This window comes from Xyrauchen texanus, chromosome 38, assembly GCF_025860055.1.
Source record: "Xyrauchen texanus isolate HMW12.3.18 chromosome 38, RBS_HiC_50CHRs, whole genome shotgun sequence".
Lineage (NCBI taxonomy): Eukaryota > Metazoa > Chordata > Actinopteri > Cypriniformes > Catostomidae > Xyrauchen > Xyrauchen texanus.
In genome coordinates this window covers 2,676,393-2,702,769 of record NC_068313.1, presented here as the reverse complement: position 1 = coordinate 2,702,769, position 26,377 = coordinate 2,676,393, and the positions used below count along the sequence as shown (strand labels likewise).

At 39.9% G+C, this 26,377-nt stretch overlaps 3 protein-coding genes across 3 annotated transcripts; 1 reads left to right on the top strand and 2 right to left on the bottom strand.

The window, feature by feature from the left end:
- The first annotated feature begins 8,158 nt into the window (after positions 1–8,158).
- Positions 8,159–10,645, top strand: LOC127631432 (uncharacterized). Its single transcript, XM_052109545.1, has 5 exons — positions 8,159–8,309; positions 8,494–8,627; positions 9,125–9,256; positions 9,340–9,419; positions 10,237–10,645. Exons 1-5 carry the CDS (start codon positions 8,159–8,161, stop codon positions 10,643–10,645), a joined length of 906 nt encoding a protein of 301 aa, XP_051965505.1.
- A 780-nt stretch (positions 10,646–11,425) lies between these two features.
- On the bottom strand, positions 11,426–13,433 carry LOC127631402 (uncharacterized). The gene is made up of 2 exons (XM_052109516.1): positions 13,174–13,433; positions 11,426–12,507 (listed from the first exon to the last, which is right to left on the bottom strand). The coding sequence occupies exons 1-2, from the start codon at positions 13,353–13,355 to the stop codon at positions 12,060–12,062; spliced, it is 630 nt and encodes a 209-aa protein (XP_051965476.1). The 5' UTR covers positions 13,356–13,433; the 3' UTR covers positions 11,426–12,059.
- Positions 13,434–16,851: 3,418 nt separating this feature from the next.
- LOC127631400 (cytochrome P450 2G1) lies at positions 16,852–25,832 on the bottom strand. The gene is made up of 9 exons (XM_052109514.1): positions 25,571–25,832; positions 25,033–25,195; positions 24,796–24,945; positions 24,551–24,711; positions 22,875–23,051; positions 20,403–20,544; positions 18,364–18,551; positions 18,064–18,205; positions 16,852–17,734 (listed from the first exon to the last, which is right to left on the bottom strand). The coding sequence occupies exons 1-9, from the start codon at positions 25,739–25,741 to the stop codon at positions 17,553–17,555; spliced, it is 1,476 nt and encodes a 491-aa protein (XP_051965474.1). The 5' UTR covers positions 25,742–25,832; the 3' UTR covers positions 16,852–17,552.
- Positions 25,833–26,377: the final 545 nt, after the last annotated feature.

Here is a 26,377-nt window from a genome sequence, read left to right as displayed (position 1 = left end):
CTTGCATCAGTGTGGGCTCTTCAAAAGTGCGCATCGAGGGCACATATCAACCACAAAGTATGCGCGAGCACCCTTCTGATATCTAAAATGAAAAATGACACACCCTACGGTCTCATGGAGTTAATGGACACATGAAATATGTACACAAGACTGAAAATTCATATGAAGTGTGCCATTTGGGACTAGGGATGGGCGATATCTTATCGTTTGCGATATATCATTGAAAATTCTCCTCACGATAAAACTGTGTCTCCTCACGATAATAATGATAAGTCTAGTTGATGACGTAGTTTTGTGCACGCGCGTGCGATTCACTGTTCACGTGCGGACATTCTCTGTGCGGAGTGAAAACAAGCATGGCGGAACGCAGCCGTTCACAACAAATCCGTATCTGGTATTGAAGGACGGCAGAGCACGGATCCGACACGCAGCGGAGCCGATCCGCAGTTGGTGGAAATCCGGGGTAAGAGTGTGTTTCACTCTGAACTTCTTTACTTTATCAGGATTTATTTGCAGTTGTACTCTGTTGTAATTTTGAAACACAACTGAAGACATGGTTGGTGATTGTTACTTTTGCTGTTTGCTTTGCACTATTTTTCCACCATGAGAGTATAAATAAATGAAGAATCTGTGTTTACATTTTAAACTTGTAATTGATTTGAATTATTATTATTGTGTAATTGTTGTTGTGTGATGTGTTTCAGCACAGTCACTGGAACACAACTTAAACATAACATAATCTGATATTTTACAGAAGAAAATAATTTATCGTCATTTGTATCGTTATCGTAATAAATCCCTGAAATTATCGTGATAAATTTTTTTGGCCATATCGCCCATCCCTATTTGGGACAGGGCCTATGACCGTGAACCACAATAGTCACATCTATGAGGTAATTCAAATGTAGAATAATTTTTTATGTCATAGGTCAATATCTTTTGCAGCACTTAAATGTGTTAATCCAGAAGGCCAGTATTTATCTGGAGGTCTTTGTACAGGTTTATTAATGTAATTATAATTTACGCTTATGTGTTCCTATGATATGCAATGGAAGTACATTTTTATGTTTAACATGGGTGTATTCACAATACATAGCATACAATATAATATTTTAAGATTATTTATCATTATGTTAAGTACATCATTAAAGTTAAGATAGTAAATGTATTTATATATTTTGTAGTAGCTAATATAACAAGCAAGTACACTGCGGGAATTATGAATTATACCAATGGAGTATGGATTGCTTTTATGCTGCCTTTATGTGCTTTCTGGAGCTTCAAAGATTAATTTGCAATGTGTTCCACATTCAAACCAAAATATCTGACTGTCTGTTGGTCGGAGCTAATGACTGTAAATTAGAAAGTTGTTCGGCTTGACGAGAACAATATACACGCTGAGTTTTGTAACTGTAGATAGAACTAAGTTATAACACACTTCATGTGTCCTTTTTTAGTCATAAATTAATTTCCTCGCCACGGCCAAAACGTTAGAGATATCAAAAATCCGTCGGCAATGTAGCATCCTCAATGTCTTGACTTCATGCTGACCGAGTTTGGTGGCGATTGGATTAATTCTCTAGGAGGAATATATATAATTCCAGAGCATGTGTTTCCAAACAACCCATAATATCCGACTTCCTGTTGGGCTGGCGTAAAACTTAGAGCACGAAAGTTGTTCGGCCCGATGAGATATAGAAGTGTACCGAGTTTCATATTATTACATGCAAGCATGTTTGATATATGGACCAAGTTTTCAGACCCCATTCAAGGGGGGCGCTGTCGAGCCCCCCTGCCACGCCCGGGTACCAGCTTCAGCCCGGCCCCGATGGCCGCGGGTTCTGACCTGTGTGCAAAGTTTCAAGAGTTTTTGAGTACGTTAAGGGCCCCAAAAGTCCCAGAAACCTTGAAAAACAATATCTTAATGCAAATCTTACCCAACAGAGAAATCCCCTCTCCCTCCCCCTCCCCTCCCCTCCCCACACACACACACACACACACACACACACACACAGAATCGCAGGTCTGTCTGTCAGAGAGAGAAAAATTCAGAGAAATCCACATTCAAACCACAATATCTGACTTTCTGTTGGTCGGAGCTAATGACTGTAAATTAGAAAGTTGTTCAGCTTGATGAGAACAATATACACGCCGAGTTTTGTAACTGTAGATAGAACTAACTAAGTTATAACACACTTCATGTGTCCTTTTTAGTCCTAAATCAATTTCCTCGCCACGGCCAAACCGTTCGAGATATCAAAAATCCGTCCGGAATGTAGCATCCTCAATGTCTTGACTTCATGCCGACCGAGTTTGGTGGCAATTGGATTCATTCTCTAGGAGAAATATATATAATTCCAGAGCATGTGTTTCCAAACAACCCATAATAGCCGACTTCCTGTTGGGCTGGCGTAAAACTTAGAGCACGAAAGTTGTTCGGCCCGATGAGATCTACAAGTGTACAGAGTTTCATATTATTACATGCAAGCGTGTTTGATATACGGACAAGTGTTCGAATCCCATTCCAGGGGCGCTGTCGAGCCCCCTGCCACGCCCGGTACCATCTTCGGCCCAGCCCTGATGGCCGCGGGTTCCGACCCGTGTGCAAAGTTTCAAGAGTTTTCGAGCACGTTAAGGGCCCCAAAACCTTGAAAACAAAAATAAAAGCATTTCACTCATCAGCAAAATCAGCCCCCTCCCCCAGACACAGAGAGACGTAGGGTCAGTGAGAGAGGCAGAGAAAATTCTCCAAAAAATCCACATTCAAACCAAAATATCTGACTTTCTGTTGGTCTGAGCTAATGACTGTAAATTAGAAAGTTGTCCGGCTCGATGAGAACAATATAATTACTGAGTTTTGTGACTGTGGGTCAGAGTATAAAACCAACCCCCTCACTTTTGTCAAAAGGTGGCGCTACTGAGCCCCTGCACCACGCCCGTTTCTGAAACTTTGCACATGTCTACTGGCTAATAAATGTGATGTGTCTGTCGAGTTTCATGAAATTTCAAGTATGCTAAGAGTGTCAAAAGCATCAAAAAAGAATATTCGAGTTTGAAGCATTGCCGCGGCAACAGTATCCAAGATATCAATAATCCTTTCCCATGTCTACATCTGCCGTGTGTTTACATTACACACCAAAAGTTTTAAGTAAATCGGGTAAAAATAAGAGGGTGATTTCAAAGCATTTTGAAAGTGACACACTTCCTTCTGCCAGTTGGTGGCGCTATAACTTTGACTCACAATAGTCACATCCATGCGATCGGCCTGTTACAGCGAACACACTGCTGAAGTTTCATCGAGATCAATTAATGTATGCAGAAGTTATAACACACTTCCTGTTTCTCTTTTCACGCCATCATTTCGTTTCCTCGCCACGGCCAAACCGTTCGACATATCAAAATTCCGCCGGCAATTTTTCATCCTCAATGTCTTGACTTCATGCTGACCGAGTTTCGTGGCGATTGGTGGAATTCTCCAGGAGGAGTATTTCAAATTCCATTGCATGCGTTTTCCAAAAAAACCCTAAATAGACAATTTCCTGTTGGGCTGAGGTAAAAAGTAAAAGTATGAAGGATATATGAAACGATGAGATCTATATGTGTACCGAGTTTCATATTATTACATGCAAGCGTGTTTGATTTATGGACCAAGTTTTCGGACCCCGTTCCAGGGGGCGCCGTCGAGCCCCCCTGCCACGCCCCGGTACCAGCTTCAGCCCGGCCCTAATGGCCTCGGGTTCTGACCCGTGTGCAAAGTTTCAAGAGTTTTCGAGCACGTTAAGAGCCCCAAAAGTGCCCCAATAGTCGTAAAAAAAATAATAATCATAGTCATCCTAACGAAAACAATAGGGCCTTGCCTTTTCAAGGCTTGGGCCCTAATAATAATAATAATAAATATAGCTGCGAGCAGCGATGGCGGGCCCAAGCCGGTGGCACCGCCACCCCCGTGCCTTTAGGGTCGCTGTGCACGATGGGCAATAACGTAACCTCGCTTTGACCGTCGAGAAGACGTGTGCTGTAGAGCTCGCATCAGCGTGGGCTCTGCAAAAGTTTGCATGGAGGGCACATATCAACCACAAAGTATGCGTGAGCACCCTTCCGATACCTAAAATGAAAAATGAGACACCCTACGTAATGTAGATTAATGTAGATTAATTTTTGATGTCATAGGTCAATATCTTTTGCAGCACTTAAACGTGTTAATCCAGAAGGCCAGTATTTATCCGGAGGTCTCTGTTCAGGTTTATTAATGTAATTATAATTTACGCACTGCTGAAGTTTCATCGAGATCAGTTAATGTATGCAGAAGTTATAACACACTTCCTTGCTTTTAAGCTGCCTTTATGTGCTTTTTGGAGCTTCAAAGTTCATTTGCAATGTGTTCCACATTCAAACCAAAATATCTGACTTTCTGTTGGTCTGTTTGTTCACTTGAGACATAAGAGGGTGATTTAAAAGCATTTTGAAAGTGACACACTCCCTTCTGCCAGTTGGTGGCGCTATAACTTTGTCTCACAATAGTCACATCCATGTGACACACTGCTGAAGTTTCATCGAGATCAGTTAATGTATGCAGAAGTTATAACACACTTCCTTGCTTTTATGCTGCCTTTATGTGCTTTTTGGAGCTTCAAAGTTAATTTGCAATGTGTTCCACATTCAAACCAAAATATCTGATTTTCTGTTGGTCTGTTTGTTCACTTGAGACATAAGAGGGTGATTTCAAAGCATTTTGAAAGTGACACACTTCCTTCTGCCAGTTGGTGGCGCTATAACTTTGACTCACAGTAGTCACATCCATGCGACCGGCCTCTTCCCACAAACACACTGCTGAAGTTTCATCGAGATCAGTTAATGTATGCAGAAGTTATAACACACTCCCTTCTTTTATGTTACTTTTGATGTGCTTTTTGGAGCTTCAAAGTTAATTTGAAATGTGTTCCACATTCAAACCAAAATATCTGACTTTCTGTTGGTCTGAGCTAATGACTGTAAATTAGAAAGTTGTTCGGCCCGACGAGATCTAGAAGTGTTCGAGTTTCATATTATTACATGCAAGCATGTTTGATATATGGACAAGTGTTTGAATCCCATTCCAGGTGTCGCTGTCGAGCCCCCTGCCACGCCCGGGTACCAGATTCAGCCCGGCCCTGATGGCCGTGGGTTCTGACCTGTGTGCAAAGTTTCAAGAGTTTTCGAGCATGTTAAGGGCCCCAAAAGTCCCAGAAACCTTGAAAAACAATCAAACAATCAAAAACCAAATGTAAACCAAACAGAGAACCCCCCCCACACACACACACACACACTAAAAAAAATTTGGCAGGCCCATTCTGTCTGTCAGACAGAGAGACACTGAGAGAAAAAACACAGAAAGGGAGGAGGAGGGTCACTCAGAAAGAGAAAAATTTTAAGAAATCCACATTCAAACCACAATATCTGACTTTCTGTTGGTCGGAGCTAATGACTGTAAATTAGAAAGTTGTTCGGCTCGACGAGAACAATATACACGCCGAGTTTTGTAACTGTAGATAGAACTAACTAAGTTATAACACACTTCATGTGTCCATTTTTAGTCATAAATCAATTTCCTCGCCACGGCCAAACCGTTCGAGATATCAAAAATCCGTCCGAATGTAGCATCCTCAATGTCTTGACTTCATGCCGACCGAGTTTGGTGGCGATTGGATTCATTCTCTTGGAGGAATATATATAATTCCAGAGCACGTGTTTCCAAACAACCCATAATAGCCGACTTCCTGTTGGGCTGGCGTAAAACTTAGAGCACGAAAGTTGTTCGGCCCGACGAGACCTACAAGTGTACCGAGTTTCATATCATTACATGCAAGCATGTTTGATATATGGACAAGTGTTCGAATCCCATTCCAGGGTGCGCTGTCGAGCCCCTGCCACGCCCGGTACCATATTCGGTCCGACCCTGATGGCCGCGGGTTCCGACCCGTGTGCAAAGTTTCAAGAGTTTTCGAGCACGTTAAGGGCCCCAAAACCTTGAAAAACAAAAAATAAAAGCATTTTCACTCCTCAGCAAAATCAGCACCCTCCCCCAGACACAGAGAGACGTAGGGTCAGTGAGAGAGGGAGAGAAAATTCTCCAAAACATCCACATTCAAACCACGATATCTGACTTTCTGTTGGTCTGAGCTAATGACTGTAAATTAGAAAGTTGTCCGGCTCGATGAGAACAATATAATTCCTGAGTTTTGTGACTGTGGGTCAAAGTGTAAAGCAACCCCCCCACTTTTGTCAAAAGGTGGCGCTACTGAGCCCCTGCACCACGCCCGTTTCTGAAACTTTGTACATGTGTACTGGCTAATAAATGTGATGTGTCTGTCGAGTTTCATGCAATTTCAAGTATGCTAAGAGTCTCAAAAGCATCAAAAAAGAATATTCGAGTTTGAAGCGTTGCCGCGGCGACAGTATCGAAGATATCAATAATCCTTTCACATGTCTACATCTGCCGTGTGTTTACATTATACACCTAAAGTTTTAAGTAAATCGGGTAAAAATAAGTGGGTGATTTCAAAGCATTTTAAAAGTGACACACTTCCTTCTGCCAGTTGGTGGCGCTATAACTTTGACTGACAATAGTCACATCCATGCGATCGGCTTCTTCCAGCGATCACGCTGCTGCGGTTTCATGGAGATCAATTAATGTATGCAGAAGTTATAACACACTTCCTGTTTCTCTTTTCGCGCCATCATTTCGTTTCCTCGCCACGGCCAAACCGTTAGAGATATCAAAAATCTGCCAGCAATTTTTCATGCTCAATGTCTTGACATCATGCTGACCGAGTTTGGTGGCGATTGGTGGAATTCTCTGGGAGGAGTATTCCAAATTCCATTGCGTGCGTTTTCAAACAACCCTAAATAGACGGTTTCCTGTTGGTCTGGGGTAAAAAGTAAAAGTATGAAGGATATATGAAACGATGAGATCTATACGTGCATCGAGTTTCATATTATTACATGCAAGCGTGTTTGAGTTATAGACCAAGTTTTCGGACCCTGTTCCAGGGGCGCTGTCGAGCCCCTGCCACGCCCGGTACCAGCTTCAGCCCGGCCCTGACAGCCGCGGGTTCTGACCCGTGTGCAAAGTTTCAAGAGTTTTTGAGCACGTTAAGAGCCCCAAAAGTGCCCCAATAGTCGTAAAAAATAAATAATAATAATAATAATTAAAGCTGCGAGCAGCGATGACGAGCCCAAGCCGGTGGCACCGCCACCCTGGGCCTTTAGGGTCGCCAGCGCACGACGGGCAATAACGTAAGCTTCGCTCGACCGTCAAGAAGATGTGTGCAAATTCCAAGAAATCCACATTCAAACCAAAATATCTGACTTTCTGTTGGTCTGTTTGTTCACTTGAGACATAAGGGGTGATTTAAAAGCATTTTGAAAGTGACACACTTCCTTCTGCCAGTTGGTGGCGCTATAACTGACTCACAATAGCAACATCCATGCGATCGGCCTCTTACAGCGAACACACTGCTGAAGTTTCAGTCGAGATCAATTAATGTATGCAGAAGTTATAACAGACTTCCTGTTTCTCTTACTGCCTTCTGCCAGTTATTATAGGCTTTGTACTTTACTCACGCTCCAATACCGACGTAGAAAATCATCCTCTTTGCATGCTAAAAATATGTTTGGAAACATCACAGTGGAGCGGTGCTTACTGTGAATGATACTGAATTGTACTACTGACTATTTAAACAGAGTAATTTTTATATGGTAGGTTTACTATTTTATTATTATATTTTATTGCGGCTATAATGAACAGGCTGCAATGTCAAGATTGCAATGATGGAGTGTGTGTGTGTGTGTATTTGTAACCTTAAAGGGGTCATATAATGCCATTTTTGTACAAGTTAATATGAATCTTTAGGGTCTAAATGAAAACTTTGTAATATACTTTTATTAAAAATTCTCATTAGTGTTTTAAGAAAACACAAATTTTAACTGCTCAAAAACAGCTCCGTTTTCAGCACGCCGTTTCAGTGCATATGACTTTAAATGATAATGAGGTTTGGTCACCCCGCCCCTCCCTCCGTTCTGGGGGAATAGGCTTAATGCCGCGCACTTCCGTTCTGGTACTTCCGCATTTTTCAGCCAGCTTCAGTACTTCCGGTCCACGGTAGCGTACGCTGTAGCTATGTCGTTTTTTACGCGATCGCTGCAGGACCTGCCGAGTATAACGGCAAACGATGTACATCGGATCATCCAGACCACATCGAAGACACCAACATCAAAAAAGGACAAAGGTTTTAAATTGTATGTGTCCAGTTATATAAACAACTACGAAGGTAAGTTAACAAGCCTCTGTTTTGAGTTTACCAAAAGCGATACATGCTAGCTCATTGGCTCTTTACTAGCCAAAGATAGCACAGTGAGGAAGCAACGTTAATAATGTTAGCAGAGTGATAGGTTAACATCATGAATATTTTGTGTTTCTGAAATGCAATACCCTAACCTCTATGTTAATCACAGTTTCAAACAAGGAGTCAGGAGAGGTCACGGTTAGGTCTGAGTGCTTCAGATCTATGAGGAAAAGCCAGAAGCCTCACTGTCTGAGTGTAAGGGAAAGTCATCCTGCAGGTTCAGTTCAGGTTCAGAAGAAACAGGTTCTTTTTTGTCAAAATGAAGTTTCTGTGAGCCATATCATTGCTGTGAATTAGATCCAGATAAACATCATCATTGCACTATATGAATCATATGGTACCTGAGATATCATGTGAAATATGAATACAGGGTGTGCCAGAAAGAATGTAAAATTAATGGCTCCCACAGAAGCAAGATTTTGTTAAGAGTTTTTATAATTTCTTCATTACTTATTCTGCACTACTATTTTAAAATGAGTATAGTGAGATTAATCATGATATATTACATCTGACATGGTCAACTATAGGCTAAATAAATTGTAACAATCCCTGTATCACTTTGCACATTTTAAAGTTCACTAACAGATTTTTGCTAACAGCCGTTCACAAATTTAGTGTGTCTCTTTAATTGTAGTTGTAGCCGGTACAGTTTTCTAACAAATATTTGTTGTTGTAACAGATTGTGCTAAGGGATTCAAAGCCGGTGGTGTTACTGAGATGCCAGTGTACCTGTGTGGCAGGTACAGCCTTGTGCAGTCATGTGGCAGCTCTACTGTACCAGACGGCGACTACTCCCAGCTGAGGCTTATATCAGTTCCCCAGTGTTCAGCTGCACAGAAACTGAACAAAAGTGGCACAAACCAAGGACCATGGTAGCAAGCCTTTTAATGACTCTTTCATTTTATGTATGGATATCTCTTGGATGTTTCTCAAACATGTTTTTATTTCGTTGCAGGGTATTAAACCTGGTCCAGTTAATGACATGGTCATTGTATCAGCCAGACCAAAAGAAAGGAGACTTGCAGAAGGAATCAGGTATGTTGTTATCTATACTAAACACACACAACAAATCCATTTGCACACATACATTTACGCACCCTCAGAAGTACTTACTTGCTCAACCCTTGTGCATCAATTAAAAAAAGTTACACATAGGTCCATGGTGGACAAAAATGTCTGTCAAAAAAATAAAATAAAGCTTGAGACTTAAGTGTGGTCTCATTTAAAAGTAGAAAAAAAAAGTTTAAAAAGTGAAACCAAATAAAGGTTAGTGGTTTAAGTTTAGGAAATTGATTTATGAACATTATTTTATATAAACTATATATTTATACATCGATATTCGATATGTGATACGATAATGCTTAAAGTGTGTAAAATAAACGTAACTTCTTAAAAATATATTCAAAATTAATTATATAACCTACATACTTGTTTCACGTTATTTTTGTGACAAGAAAACATCCCTACAACTTCTGAAAGTGAACATCAGTGTTTTACAGTAGCATAAGAAGTGTTATTTTAACATCAGTGTAAACCACGGGGTTTAGGTTATCCTACGTTAAGTTTATTTAACAACAGAAACTAAATAATCAAATTAAAAAATAAAACACTGCTTAGTTTTCACTGTATGAATTAAATATATACTGATTCTTATTAAAGCTACAAAAATTATTCAGCCCACAGCAGTGAGTGATTTTCTCTTTGTCTTTTGTTCATGACCGCAGTTATTGCAAGCCGTTGCCATATGCATATTGCGATATATATACATTTGCGATCTGTCACACGCACAAAACTCATTGCTTTGCACATTTACTTCTTAATTCTAACACATTTGTTTGTCTTTTTTCCACAGAAGCAACTTGTATAAAGGAGTTATCTGCCCTCTGCCAGACATCTCCACTCTGAAAGTTCAGGAGGCGTACCATGGACTTAGTGCAGACGAAGCTCCCATGATCACAGCAATGGCCATTTCGAGTGATGTACCTCTGATTGAGTCCATGTTCGGTCCGGTGCAGGAGGGAAGTGTGCTTTCCTATCAGCTACCAGTAATGGCAGTCCCCAGTACCCGTCCACACACAGGTGCCCCTTCTCCCCCACAGCTGCCACTCTCGGATTACAGACTGGGACCCCCTACCTGTGCATTTGTGTTTTCTGAACATCAGCACCATCATCTGGCATCCCTTGCGACATCTTTTGAGACGGCACACAAAGTTGAAAAAGCACGCGAGAGCAGAGTTCCTGCGCTGAGTGGCACCAACTAAGGAGGTGCCGCATCACCTCTACTAAATTTAGAGAAGTTTGCCACACCAGGGGAAAGCTCTGCTGAAAACCTGGCAAAAGGCTTCTGGGATCTTGCCATCAGACTGCTGACATGCGGCGGGGTCTTGCCCTGGAGCCTGTAGCAGTAGAGGAGTACTGCAAGGTGAGGGAAGTCAACCACTACCCATGTGGGTTCCTGATCCACCCTGACTCACCACGGATGGGGTCAACACCTGATGGGCTTGTGTACGATCCTGAGGGGCAGCCAGTGTTTGGCCTGTTAGAAATTAAATGCCCAAATGTAACTAGCTATGTGGACTGCCCTTATGTTGTGATAAAGGAGGGTACACATACACTGAGGCTGAACCCATCCTTATTACTGGCAAGTCCAGGGACAAATGTTGATTTCTGGCTGTGACTGGTGTGACTTTGTCATTTACACAGAGGATGACATGTTCATTCAGAGAATTCCCGTGACATGCAAGTCATACAAACCATTAAAGAAAAAGTTGACTATTTCTTTTTTATTTCTACCTCAATGCCTTCTTGGCCAATTAATGACTTGATTGCAGTGTAAATATATTTGACAGTGAAATGTTTTTGATTGTGATGTAATGTTTTTAATTGTGATGTAATGCTTAGGGTAAGTAATAAATGACTTGATAAATCTGAGCATTTTGGTGTTTTGTACGGCTTAAATTTAGTTTTAAAAGTTAAGAGACAGGAATTAAAAATGAGAGACCAAACAAAAGCAGATTACTAACAATTATTTTTAATATCACAAAGCTTTCATAAATCTTTTATAAAGGCACTGCATATCAAGCTTTTACTCAGACGTCCCTCATCAGTGCACTGCACATATAATACATAGTTTTTATGTATGTTATGTGCAATGGCTTGTTGAAGGTCATCTGGCTGAAAGCCTGATATGCAGTGCCTTTATGAAAGTGTATAAATATACAGTGTGGTTGCACGTTGGAAATCCTCAGATCTCAGGCTTCTTTGCCCAGGCCTTTACCAGTGGCCCATTTTCATAGTTTGTAAGGAGACAAGCCACCGTGTACAGTTGGTTGATGCTCCCAAAAACCCGTAGGGGAATCACAGAATCGAAAAACTTGTGCTCTTTGACCCGGCGAATGAAGCGCTCCACATGCACCCTTACACGTGCTATGGCCTGGGTCTCCCTAACCTCAGATGCAGACATTTGAGGCCTGCCAGAGAGGAAGGCTGGCCTGTAAACCTTGCAGGGCACAATGTCATTAATGAGGAAACCTCTGTCTACCATGACAGCCATCCCAGGTTTGAGCAGACTGAGGAGACCAGATTCACGGGTAATCTGTTTGTCGCTGATAGACCCAGCATACAGCGCAGACACAAATGTCACTGGCCCATGTGGCGCGATCCCAATGAGCCCCTTCAGAGTGCAGTGGGACTTGTAGGAGGAAAATACCTCACTTTGGAGGAGAGGGAAGATGGGCATTGACACCTCAGCTCAGTGCAGTCAAGGATGACTGTGTTGTCGGGGTAGTCCTTGAAGTCTGCAGGCAGTTTTCTCTGTATCTCCTCTTCAGGTATCCAGATCCTCACTGAGCCGAGTACTGTGAACAGGAAGTTGCTCCATGTAGTAATGATTCTGCTGACCGTGGACTGATGAATACCATACCGGTCAGCAAGGTCCCGCTGCTTAGACCCAAGGGCAAGGTAATTCAAAAATAGGAAAAACTCGTCAATGGGCTGCAGGGAATGGGTTGTAGCATTTGACTCTGTGAGAGCTCCTCTTTGTGCTTGTCGAACACTGACCATGGATGGTAGTGAGTTCGCAATCAAGCCCCAGAAACGCATCAGTAGATCATATGATGCAAACCTAAAGAAATGGAATACAGATACACTATTAATAACGGTTCATAATTAACACAAAATGTACACACATAACTTTAATTAAATGTATTTGTGCAAATTGAAAACACTAAGGCACATTGTTTATCAGGCATTTTGGGAGACAGAACAATAAATAGGGAAATAAGTTACATATCAACATTCCTAATAATTATTTAATATTATTATGAAAATGTTGCCAATCAATACTCCCATTTTTACACTTTTTGGGATGGAAAATCATATATCAATCAATTCCATTATGTCTTTCATAACATAGTTGAGAATTATCTTTAAACAAAGTTTGGTTAAAAAAATCCTGAAACATAGAAATTGATTGGCTGAATAAAAAAAAAAAACATTGTTTTTACCTATGCATGTAATTTCATGTAATTTTATTTTTAAAACAACCTGGTGTTTTCTACAGAGGACATAGCATAAACTATGAATAAAATATATTTTTTAATTTGTTTCTTATGCTCTAAACGGTGTAATGACGTAAAAAAAATACTAAATAAAAAAAACAAATCTGGGATGTGCTCCTGACTAGATGCTTAAAAAAAATAAAAAAATAATAATAATTCTCTTTCACTCACACACACACACACACACACACACACGTTAGCCTAAGCCTACCTGTCTAGACGTAAGTTACCTTGTAAAGAACCTGATATCCTTGTCCGAGGCAGCAAAACGATGAATGCCGAACCGCTGCCTCAGTGTAAGCCCCTCGATCTGTTGGCGTAACAGGCGATTTTCCTCCCGGAGAAACGCATTTTCCTCCAACACCAAATCAACGACTGCAGCTTCAGGTTTCGACGCGTAGTCGTGTTGCATGGGGACGCCGAATGTTCCGTGGTCCGGTGTATCCTCCCAGTCATCCTCTGGCGGCGGTGGTCTTTCCCTTCTCTCCCAAACCCCGGTCTTGTAGGTGGAAGGGAGAAGTTGTTCCACTCAAATAAAACCGAACAACACCCTTTTTAACAGCCGACTGACCTGTTTCTGATGCTGGTTCACGGATGTCTTCCGTTCTGAAGTGCCGGCTACACACCCGGTGTGAGGCGTAACGGTGAATTTGTCCCTGCGAATATTAACGATCCACTTACGCCTCAGCTCCTCATCAGCAGGAAAAGTAAAAAAACTAAGTACAGAATTGTACTTTCCGGATGCCTGGCACTGTGGCACACAACAGTGTTCGGCAGTAGTACCAGACACTCTCTGGTATTTAAACTTTGATGACTTCATATCAACTCATAGACTGTAAAAAAAACTAGAAGCAGCTACTAAAACAAGTCGACGCTTAGGCTAACCGGAAGTATTCGTGGTGGCTGAGATTTCAGCGGAAGTACGTCACAACAGCCGTTGGCATTTAGCCTATTGTAGTCTTGAATCATATGCATTTGCAAGATGTAAACAGTATTTTGCCAGTATTGTGTTACCATTCATCTTCATGCAGTTATAACTGTTTTTTTTTACATTACTTCTTAATCAGTAACATACAAGTAAACCAGGTGTAACTTAGTGTTACCATGTTAACTGTAACACCTGCGTACACAGTTTTTAATAACACAATAACCATAACGCGTTGTTCATTATAAACGTGTGATTATGAATTATATTGAGAACGTCGTAACGTTATGGAAAACATGCCGTAATGTACCCTGAGTGTAAACATTAGCCACATGCAGTTTAGCGTTGTTTTGGTTGAACTCACCTCTGAGTGCTGCTTTACCTGCAGTTGAGCGTTGTTAAACTCACCGATGAATGGTGTTGTACGCCACAATGAGCGTTGTTAAACTCACCGATGAATGCGGTTGCCTATGAACGCGCTAAACCTTTGCTGAGAGGGCACTTTGATATCAGATTGTGAGGGTTTTTAAAAATAAAAAAACTGTTGGAGGGTCAGATAAAGATGATCTGGGGGCCACCATTATACTAGCCCTGCCATAGATCATTCATTGTAGCCTATTCCTTTTTATTTTTATTTATTGCAGTCTCGACCCATTCGCAGCAGACGAAAAACGTACGTGCAGGTCCAGCTGTTTCGTTTTGGTGGTGCGATGAAGACTTTCGTCGAACATCAGCACGAACGGTCCCGTGATTTTGGAAATTAGTCATCATCCGCTATTCCAAAGCGCGTAATGGCTGATGGCTGTAGTTTGCTGGAGACCCTTGACAGCAGTTAGATATTTTTCACTTTTGAATGAGACTCCAGCTCCAGTACACCCAACATTCCCAATTTAATAGCTTTCTTGCATAAGCAGTAGGCTTCAAATGCGTTATTTGCAACTGGGTTTAACCAAGCACAAAATTCAGATTTTTCAAGCCAAGTATCGCTAAACTTGCACTTCCTCATAGCTGAATAAAATCCGTTTAACGTCTTTCTGTTGTATCCGAGAGACTCGCGCCAATAACACGAAAGCTCAAAGCTGGCTGTTGCATGTTGGTCTATTTTGTAGTCATAATACAGCGAATTATATTTGGACTAGCGAAATAAGACACTACAACAGCACGGAAGTAAAAAAAGAAACATTCCAAAGCTGCGTGGAGCATTTAAATGAGATTTACATGGACGTAGGAAAATGAAGACCTGTTAAAAATTATTTAAGACCTAGAACACAATACTTCAGCAAATTTAAGACTTTTAAGGCCTTAAATTGTGATTTTGAAATTTTAGACTTTTAAGACTTTTTAAGACCCCGTGGAAACCCTGTTTTTTTTTTATTTTTTTTTTTTTGTAGAGTATTTTTTATTGTATCACCAAAGCAATGACGCTCACGACTCCCGTTGAAGTATCCAGCATCTCTAAGGTCTGCAAATAACTCCATCCAGAACTGAGACCTATATACATTTTGAAGAGTCCTCAAGCTGATGCTTACACCGTGTACAGCGTACGAGTGGCCCTCGTTAAAATATTGAACGCAATGACGCAGTATGTCTTGTTTTTCCGTCTGGTCCGCGTCTTTTAAAATCTCCAAACACCGTTCTCAACAGTCAACACGTACAGGTGTTCTTCTTACGTTAAAACAACGAGAATACAGAAAATGTGCTTAGACCTCCATCTAGTGGTTATATTATAGAATTAAAGGAGAAATTACATATGAGACAGCTTTATAACTGAAATAGACAAGTTTAATATAACTATACTGATAAGTGTATATTTCCAACGTCATGTTTGTGTTATCCGTTTCTGTAAGTTTTTGTGACGTGTTTCAGAAAGATAATCGCTTAGACAGAGTAATAGTTTATTTTCATCTTAACCGGACATCACAGTTGATCAGTGAAATAATTCATAATTCAATATATTGATACCGATTTCTTTATCAACTGTTTGTTCAATTGAGACATAAGGGGTGAATTCAAAGCATTTTGAAAGTGACACACTTCCTTCTGCCAGTTGGTGGCGCTATAACTTTGACTCACAATAGTCACATCCACGCGACCGGCCTCTTCAAGTGAAGAAACTGCTTAAGTTTCATCGAGATCAAGTAATGTATGCAGAAGTTATAACACACTTCCTTGCTGTTTAAGCTTCATTTATGTGCTTTTTTGAGCTTCAAAGTTCTTGTGCAATGTGTTCCACATTCAAACCAAAATATCTGACTGTAGGTCAAAGTATGAAACCAATACCCCACTTTTGTCTGAAGGTGGCGCTACTGAGCCCCTGCACCAGGCATCAAAAAGAAAATTCAAGTTTGAAGAGCTGCCGCGACAGCAGTATTTAAGATATCAATAATTCTTTCACACGTCTACATCTGCCGTGTGTTTACATTATACACCTAAAGTTTGAAGTAAATCGTGTAACAATAAGTGGGTGATTTTAAAGCATTTTGAAAGTGACACACTTCCTTCTGCCAGTTGGTGGCGCTATAACTTTGACTCACAATAGTCACATCCATGCGATCGGCCTCTTACAGCGAACACACCGCTGAAGTTTCATCGAGATCAATTAATGTATGTAGAAGTTATAACACTCTGACTGTTTCTCGTTTCTCGCCATCATTTCGTTTCCTTGCCACGGCCAAACTGTTAGAGATATCAAAAATCTGCCGGCAATTTTTCATGCTCAATGTCTTGACATCATGCTGACCGAGTTTGGTGGCGATTGGTGGAGTTCTCTGGGAGGAGTATTCCAAATTCCATTGCGTGCGTTTTTCAAACAACCCTAAATAGACGGTTTCCTGTTGGTCTGGGGTAAAAAGTGAAAGTATGAAGGATATATGAAACGATGAGATCTATATGTGTACCGAAGTTTCATATTATTACATGCAAGCGTGTTTGAGTTATAGACCAAGTTTTCGGCCCCTGTTCCAGGGGCGCTGTCGAGCCCCCTGCCACGCTCGGGTACCAGCTTCAGGCCCTAATGACCGCAGGTTCTGACCCGTGTGCAAAGTTTCAAGAGTTTTTGAGCATGTTAAGAGCCCCAAAAGTGCCCCGTAAGTCGTAAAAAAAAAAAATAATAATAATAATAATAATAATAATCCTAACGAAAACAATAGGGTCCTACGCACTTTGTGCTTGGGCCCTAATAATAATCCTAACGAAAACAATAGGGTGCTACGCACTTTGTGCTTGGGCCCTAATAATAATAATAATAATAATAATAATAATCCTAACGAAAACAATAGGGTCCTACACACTTTGTGCTTGGGCCCTAATAATACAACAGTATTATTCCTTGGTTCAACAGTGGACAACAACAGTGGACAATTGTTTAATGGCTATGTGCTGTGGCTATGCTTACTGATGTAGAAAAAACGCCATATTTAATTTTCCTGTAGATTTTAGATTTGGTTAGAGTAGAACAAAAAGTACAAAATTGAACTTGAAATTAATTTAAGGTTAGACTGCTTCCCATCAGCTTCTATTCACATTATTTTCACTGATACAAAAATACTACCAGTTCTCAATATGGATAATAATGGTGGCTAGTGAATTTTCATAGCATACAAACTTTAAAAGAATACATATATACAAATGCTTACTAAATTTAGACAGTTTACTTTGATCAACAGGCTGCAATATCCATGTTATTCAGCGACGGGAGGCAATAAGCTGATAAAATCGAGGCAAGTTGCCAAAGCCGCTTAGTTCAGGACTGGGATCGATGTCATCTGGACCATTTGGACTACTGAAGTTGAACTTCTGAAGCAGAGACACGATGAACAGAAAGAGCTCCATACGAGCTAGAGACTCGCCAACACAAGAGCGTTTACCTGCAGAGATACAACACAGAGGAGACGACAGTGACCATTTATGCTGTTACCATGAAAAGTCTTGATCCTCAATTTGTTGCTTGCTTTTGTAGCTATTCTGTGGAGCTAGAGGTCTTGTTAAACATTATTTGATACTTGATTGGGGGTGGGGTTATTACTGACAGATAAAGCTGTTCAAAGTTTAACCACATATTTGGACAAACAGCACTTTCAGTCCTACAATGCCAAACGACATAATTGCTAGAAAATTTATTTTCCATTGCTAAGCTCGAAAGATAACTGTGATTAATCCTGGTTTGATATACTGTAAGAGAATTCCTATAATTGACCTGCAGAGAAGGGGATAAAGGCTGGATTCTTTTTAAAATGGCCATTGGCATCCAAAAAGTGTTCAGGGTTGAATGTCCAAGGGGTTTCCCACTGTCCTTCATCCTTTAGGACAGAGTGCAACAGGGGAATAATCACTGTGTCCTGGAAGAACGAAAAACCATGTTCAGATTTCAACACAACACATATATGAAGATTACTGGGTTTGGTTTTTGTACATTCTCTACAGTTAGAATTGGAGGACAAAATAATCTAGTAATCTCTAAAAGAAGCTGGCCACTGTATATGTTGTTGATTGTTACCTTTGGTATCATATAACCTCTGAATGAGATGTCTTTTGTGGCGTAATGAGGAATACTGAGTGGGACAATGTCCAGATATCGCTGCACTTCATGAATCACAGCATCAGTGAATGGGAGGGACTTCCTGTCGTCCATTGTAGGGCTTCTGTTCGGTCCTATAACTCTATCAATCTCCTTCTGAATTTGTTCTACATCAAATACACCAAAAATTTATTGCTATTATTGTTTATTCTTTTTAATTGTGACCAAAAAACATAAAAAAGACAAATGGAGAAACATGCATGTAACTATACTTAATTTATGACGGTAACTTGATGAGTATTGATCACTATGCAAGTGTTAAAAATGTGCAAAAGTGTTTTTTAGAAGTATTAAAATATTGTAAAAGCATATGTTCTTCTGTCAGAATGATAAGGGAGGAACACAGACAAATGTTCAGGATTTGTCTGGTTAGTTTCAGCAGTTATATGCTTGCTGGTAGATGCCAGAATTATGCCATTATGCTGTTTCTCCATTGACAGCCATTCAAAAGTATCAGGGTATTCAGTATTGATCTTCACAGTTTTTTTTTACATATTTTATATATTGTATTGTATACTGCATTATCTGTGTAAATGTGTATTCTGACTAAATATTTTTTTCAAGCAACTTATGAACGACACACATTATAATTATTATAATATCATTATATTCCAGTAGATATTTTGCCAGTCATCGATTATTTGTATATTTTTTATAAAAGCTTGAAATTGTCTTATTTTATTTTTCCATCTGCTGCTTTTGTGCTTATTACTGCAGTGTTATCAGCAATTTGCCTCTTGCAGTTCCAGAATGACAAAACACATGGCATTTAGTGATCAGGTGACTAACTCAAAATAATAATAATAATAATAATAAGTAAGCTGCGAAAATTACAGGATGCATGTTTGTGTACTTCCGGCTCTGTGTGTACCAGTCGAGTAACTGCTATTGAGATGAATGGTAAAACTAGCAGATTGGTCTCTTAGGAATTATAGACCTCCTTGTCACAAACACAAAGTTGCATTCTCAACGTTTACCCTTTAACCCCTTAAAGGAAAAATTCACCTAATAATGAAAATTCTCTCACAATTTACTCACCCTCATGCCATCCCAGACTTTCTTTCTTCTGCTAAACACAAACAAATCATTTTAGAAGAATATCTAAACTATGTTGGTCCATACAATGCATGTCCACAGGGTCCAGAACGTTAAAGCTCCAATAGCACATAAAGGCGGTATTGAAGTAATCCAATTGACTCCAGTGGTTAAATCTCTATTTTCAGAAGCTACATGTATGGGTTTGGGGGAGAAACAGATCAATATGTAAGTCCTTTCCAACCCCCCAATTTTTTTTTCTCTTTCTATTTCTTTTTTTTTTTTAATTATTATTATAAATCTACTTTCAAACAGCTCTCCTATGCGCATTCATGAGAGTTCTTTCTTCATTCTGTTTTTTTGCCGATTCTAATTCTTCGTGCATATCACCACCTACTGGGATGTTGTGCAAATATACTTTTTTTATCCCTCCTTTTTTCTTTCTCCTTCCTGCTCAGTAGGTGGTGATATGCACGAAGAATGTGAATCACTAAAAAACAAAATAAAAGAAGAACTCTAGTTAACACATGGGATGCTGTTTGAAAGTAGATTTATAATAAAAAAGGACTTTCTCCTGATCTTCTTCTCATGCACACCAGTCATACTGCATCAGAACATATAGATTTAACCACTGGAATTGTATGGATGTGGTTTTTGGAGATTCAATGTTCTGGCCACCATTCACTTGCATTGTATGGACCAACAGAGCTGAAATATTCTTCTAAAAATATTCATTTCTGTTCTGCAGAAGAAAGAAAGTCAAACACATCTGGGATGGCATTAGGGGATGGCATAAGTAAACAATGAAATATTTTTATGTATTTTTAGCTATACTAATAGTACGATACTATTCATTTAAACAGCAAGAAGATCTGTCACAGAGAACCATTGGGACATCAGGTGTATTTGTGTACAACTCTCACCCTGTATGTGTGGATGCTTGATCAGCAGCATCAGGGCATATCTGATAGTTGTGCTGGTGGTCTCCGTACCAGCTGCAAACAGATTTAAAACTGTCCCAGTCAAGTTCTCTTTGTGGAATTCTGTCTCAAGATTGTCTTTCTCCTGTTATAGCGCGCACACACACACACAAACACACACACACACAAAATTACAACATAAATTATGCTTATTTTAGATAATTGCAACTAGAGGTTGACCGATTAATCGGCCGGCCGATTAATCGGCCGATTTTTTGCATTTTTTAACATAATCGGCATCGGCCAATATCCAAGTATATCAAGCCGATTATTAGGCAGGCGCATCTGTGGGCAGCCTAGTGTTGTTGTGGAACACGTGTTCGACGCACGCTGCCCCTAGAGTCATTTTCCAGCAGAGTGAGCAGACCTCATCCAGTGCTAAGTTCCTTGGAGAAAACGTTAAGGATTAAATTTGTATAACTTCTTTATATTTAATTAAAAACTTTTGATATGTTACTGCCAACCTCGAGAAAAAACGTGACATGACGTTCGGCTACTTTGGATATTGATAGCGTAGTTGAAGTTGCATTATCACAGCAGAAGGGTTGCTATCATGTCACAATAAGTAAACAAGAATTTTGCAATTACAGACAGTGAATCTGAGACTTTTATTTGTTCTGTTTGTGTGTCTTATATTTGTGAGTGTTGTCACTCAATGCAGAGAAATAAGTAATACAAAAGATACCAACGCACTATAGGCTATTGAAGGACTGGCTTTGGTAAGCTCGGACGTTATCGCTTCTGTTGTCGGTACTGGAGAAATTAAGAAAATACATGTATTATTGCTATAAAGAGAAAGTTATTTTATCTCGCCAGCCATTTCTATGTATAATAATTCTATGAAACCATTTGTCTGTGATGCAATTTAGCTATTCGCAGTCAGAGAGAGAGAGAGAGAGAGAGAGAGATCTCGCGCACAGCGAGCACAACACGAGCCCTGCTAAATGAGTGACAGAACTAAACATTCAAACATAGCCTGGTTTAGATCTGTGATATTAGTCTGATTTTATTTTATATTTCGCCTTCCAAAGATTATAAAAATAATATTTATACATTAGCCGCATTCTGTCTAGCACAACTTCCTTCCCTTCACAGCGGTGCACTGACATTTCTCCCTAAAACTCAAACTTAACGTCAGAATCAGCACGATCGGTGATTGTTGTAAAATGCAGTCTAGCTACTGTTGCTGAATTGCGGGACGCGTTTAATAATAAAAAGAGCGCAAGAGATACCGTTCCAAAGGCGGCGCACACTCCGAAACAGACAGAAACAAGACAAGCAAAGTATAGGCTACTTTGGGTTTCATGTGCGCATCTAAACGATCAACTATACACAAAAATATGTCAAAACGACCGGCTTGGAGATTCACTTAAACACAGTTTATGTCTTAAATGGACGTAGTTATGGAAATAGTTGGGATAAAATATGGCGCGTCAGGAGTCTATTAGACATTGAGCCATTACTGTGAATCAAACAACAAAAGGCAAAGAGAAAATCACTTACAGATCTTGAATGAATAACTTCTGCTTTAATAAGCATTAATCTGCATTAATCTATCTATGATAAACTATGCAGTGTTATTTTACAATTGATTACTTTATTAGATTTCTTTTTAGACCACACCTGAACAGTAATGTTAGTAGACCTTCCTGAAATTAAATCACTGTGCCTATATAACGTTTATATTTGTGTAATATATATATATATATACTGTATATATATAACAAAAAGAACCGTTAAGAATACCGTTAAAGTACCGGATCGATAAGCAGTATCGGTAAGATAGTAATAGCATTAAAACCTTAACGACCCATCCCTAGTTATGCCTGTGCTTCTCTTGGATGCTCTGAATATTGGATTAAGTGTCTGGATTGCCCCTTAATTAAAGCTGCATTTGGATCTCAACCTTCGTGTCTCGGAGCAGTTCATAACACCTGCTTTGTTTAATATAATTGTTATACATTATTTATACAATATGTTTTTACATTATACATTTTGAATTTAAGTCTACAAGTGCAGATTGGTCAAGTGTTCAATAAATGTATTTGTTGAGAAATTGTCTATCTTAAGTAATTATTTGTGTTACATTTTATCTTTCAAATAAAAGGTTCAAATAAGAGGTTAAAAACAAGCACATATCGGCCAAATATCGGCCAAAATAAATCGGCTGCATTAATCGGCCATCGGCCGACCCGGATTTCAAAAGATCGGCATCGGCCTGAAAAAAACAATATCGGTTGACCTCTAATTGCAACAATATCTGATTAAGTAGGCAGCGTTAAGCTCAACTGGTGCTATCAATACAAATGTTGTGAATTGCACTCTAGGATAAAAGATTGGATCTAGCATAAGTAGATCAAAGCACAACAAAAAGATAACAACAGAAACACTTAAAGTGTTTTAAACTTTGCCTACCTGTTTGAGTCTGATAAGAAAGCAGTCAATAAAGTCTCTTGGATCGCTGAAGTCCAGAGTCTGCTCGTGCTCTTTGACCTTAGACATAACAAAGGATCTGATGTCATCTGTCTCTCTAAACACTTTGTTATGATTCCCAGGTAAGAATTCCATTAGTCGAGGGAAGATGTTGTAGAGCTGTTGGTGTTGAGAAGTCTAGTGAGTTTTTATGTATAAATTGCAAGTTAGTATCTTGTAAGTGGAAAAATTCTGAAAGGGTGGGTTCCACTATTTATTCAGTGCCTTCAACACATTCAATACCTTAGCGTGGCTCATAACTGTAATAAACTGCTTTGACTGCCATGTAGCATATATTATACACCGATCAGCCACAACATTAAAACCACCTGCCAACGGTTGTGTATATCCCCCTCGTGCTGCCAAAACAGCACCAACCTACATCTCAGAACAGCATTCATAAATGAAATTCTTCTCACCACAATTTTACAGAGTGGTTATCTGAGTTACTGTAGAGTTTGTCTACACACCTTTGTCAGACAGACAAACCCGTCTGGCCATTCTCTGTTGACCTCTCTCATCAACAAGGTGTTTCAGTCCACAGAACTGCCACTCACTGGATGATTTTTATTTTTGGCACCATTCTGAGTAAATTCTAGAGACTGTTGTGCGTGAAAATTATAGAAATACTCAAACCAGCCCGTCCGACACCAACAATCATCCATGTGATTATCAAATCAGCCAATCATGTTGCAGCAGTGCAGTGCATAAAATCATGCAGATACAGGTCAGGAGCTTCAGTTAATGTTCACATCAACCTTCAGAATTCTGAAAAATGTGATCTCAGTGATTTGGACCATGACATGATTGTTAGCGTCAGATGGGCTGGTTTGAGTATTTCTGCAACTGCTGATCTCACACACAACAGTCTCTAGAATTTACTCAGAATGGTGCCAAAAACAATAAAACATCCAGTGAGGGGCAGTTCTGTTGACTGAAATGCCTTGTTGATGAAAGAGGTCAACAGAGAATGGCCAGACTGGTTCGAACTGACAAAGTCTACGGTAAGGCTTAAGGGGGATCTAACTAATACAAATTAAATAATACATTTTCGCTGGAGTGCCAGCCCCTCTAAGTTCTGTGGATATTATTATTTCTGGATTGTGCATTTAAATTCACATTTTTGACCAAGTTTGTGGTCGCACTACTTTTTCTCTTTGATTTAGAATAAGCGGAGATAGGCTAATAGGCTAATTAACTCTGGCAAGTGACCATGGTATAAGCGGGATAATCCACGGCTAGGTGTGTGTAAAATTATTTTAAATGGACTTCGTGGAGGCTTCACATCAGGTGGTTCTTTTAAAATAATTTAACACTCACCTAGCTGTGGATTATTCCTTACATATAATACTGTATATATGATAAATCTATAATACAGACTGAAATGTATCCAGTTCTCACAGTTCATGTTCTTGCGTTCCGTCTGCACTATTTTTAATTGTCGCTTTATGTACATGTGCGTCAGACGGAGTCTCAATAGGATTCATTAACATAAATGTCAAATTTTCACGTTAAAAGCAATGGAAACCAAATCAAATCTCAAGATTCCTGTATTCTGTTGTGCTTCGCCATCCCCTTATGAGGTTTTTTGAGGCACGCTGCCACCTATTGATGCTCACCTGGCCCCAAGTGCTGCTGGCAAAGCGCAAGATTCTGGAGAGGATCTGAAGTAAATGCAGGAAGTTTTTGTCTTCATAATCAAAGCGCTGCCCAAACACCAAGGAGCAGATCACATTGGACACAGCTCGGCTCAGGAAGAAGGTCGGGTCAACTGGTGCAGCTGAGGGAGAGAAAACCTTAATGTTAACATTGACTACTTTCAATGCCAAAAACTCAGTAGATTGCTGACACTCTCTTCTCTCACATTTGGTTTCCTCAAAACTGTTCAGCAAGTGTCTGCTCTCTTCTTGAATCCACTGATCCATTCTTTTGCGTCCCATCCCAAAATCCCTCAGTGTGGTGAGAGTGAACCTCCTCAATTGACGCCAACGTTCGCCATTACTGATGGCCAGGCCTACAGTACAAACATGCAGAAAGGTCTAGACTGAACAGAATTCAAATGAACACCGTTTTCAAAGAAACATAGAAACATTACTCTCACCGTAGCCTCTCACAATTTTTTGGAGAAAGGGAATGGGGGCTCTGCCGGCAAAGTCTTCACCTTGGTCCACTAGGGCCTCCTTCACTGTATCATAACCGACCAGCACCACCACTCTCTGGGGCCCAAGGTACACCGTCATCACAGGTCCATAAGTTTTACTCCACTGTTTAAAAGAAAAGACTTTACCACCACACACCAGTGCAAGCTTGGACAGGTGGGTCACTGTGACAAGTTCCTTAATTTTCATGATTGGAGATCTTTGTAGCATCTAATGTTTTAGTGTAGTTTATGTGTATTTTAGAGTCCAGTTGGATAAATCACTCCTGATTTAAATAAAAAATTAAACATGCATATTGTACAAGCACTAGTTCTTACAGACTTGCACACCAAGCGTTTGTAGGTGCGAGGAACATTAGCAAAACTGTAGTTGTCTGTCAACTTTATCCAGAAAAGACAGCTACACTGTGATACACTGGCAATCATCTGTTCCAGTGCATGAGCTTATATTTGAAACACTTTCATAAAACATCTCTCTTACCTTCATAAAACTTTTAAAGGGTGCACGCTTTTCTATCATCGTTAAGTTACCAATCAGTGGCAGTGCCAAAGGTCCCGGAGGTAGAGTAAGTCCACTTGCTTTCCTCCACCATCTGACCAACATCAACATGGCAAAGACTGTAACCAACACAAATGAGCTGGAGATTTCCATTCTTCTTATACAAAATGTTGTTTGAAGAACAGCTTATTTCTTTCTGAACATCTGTTTTCATTCTCAGTGTTTCTTAACTGTCTGTTCTATATTGGCTTTAGGGTTTTTATGTGTAAAGAGGGAGCAGAGCAGGAGGGGGTGGTTCCAGTGTGAATGGGACAGAGGTGAGGTATGTGGCCAATAACCTGTTTGTAACCAGGGTGCACATTAACCTCCTTTCTGTTGTTTTGCCACCAGTAAATAACATCAAGAATACATCAGCGCAGGCATAAGAAGAATCTAGATGGGTCAGTAAACTTGAGTAGATCTCAGTTAGATTGGAAGATCTTGGCTCTCGAGTTAAATACAGAAACCTGTAATAGCATTAAAATAGGAGAAAAAAAGGGCTGTTGGGTTTGCCAAAGTTTTTAAGTTATTATAGGATATTGTCATACAATCATAAAAGTAAAAAAAAAAGTAAATGCCAGCACGTCTTACATGTCCTTGATCACATCTGTACATGACCCTTTGTTTTCAGAGTTATATACCAGATGTCCATGACAGAAATCGGGACGCAAATCCGCCTCATTTGGATTTTATTTTGCAATTTGATAACCTTGACGTTCTGTACACCACTATTATCATCCATCCCTCCTC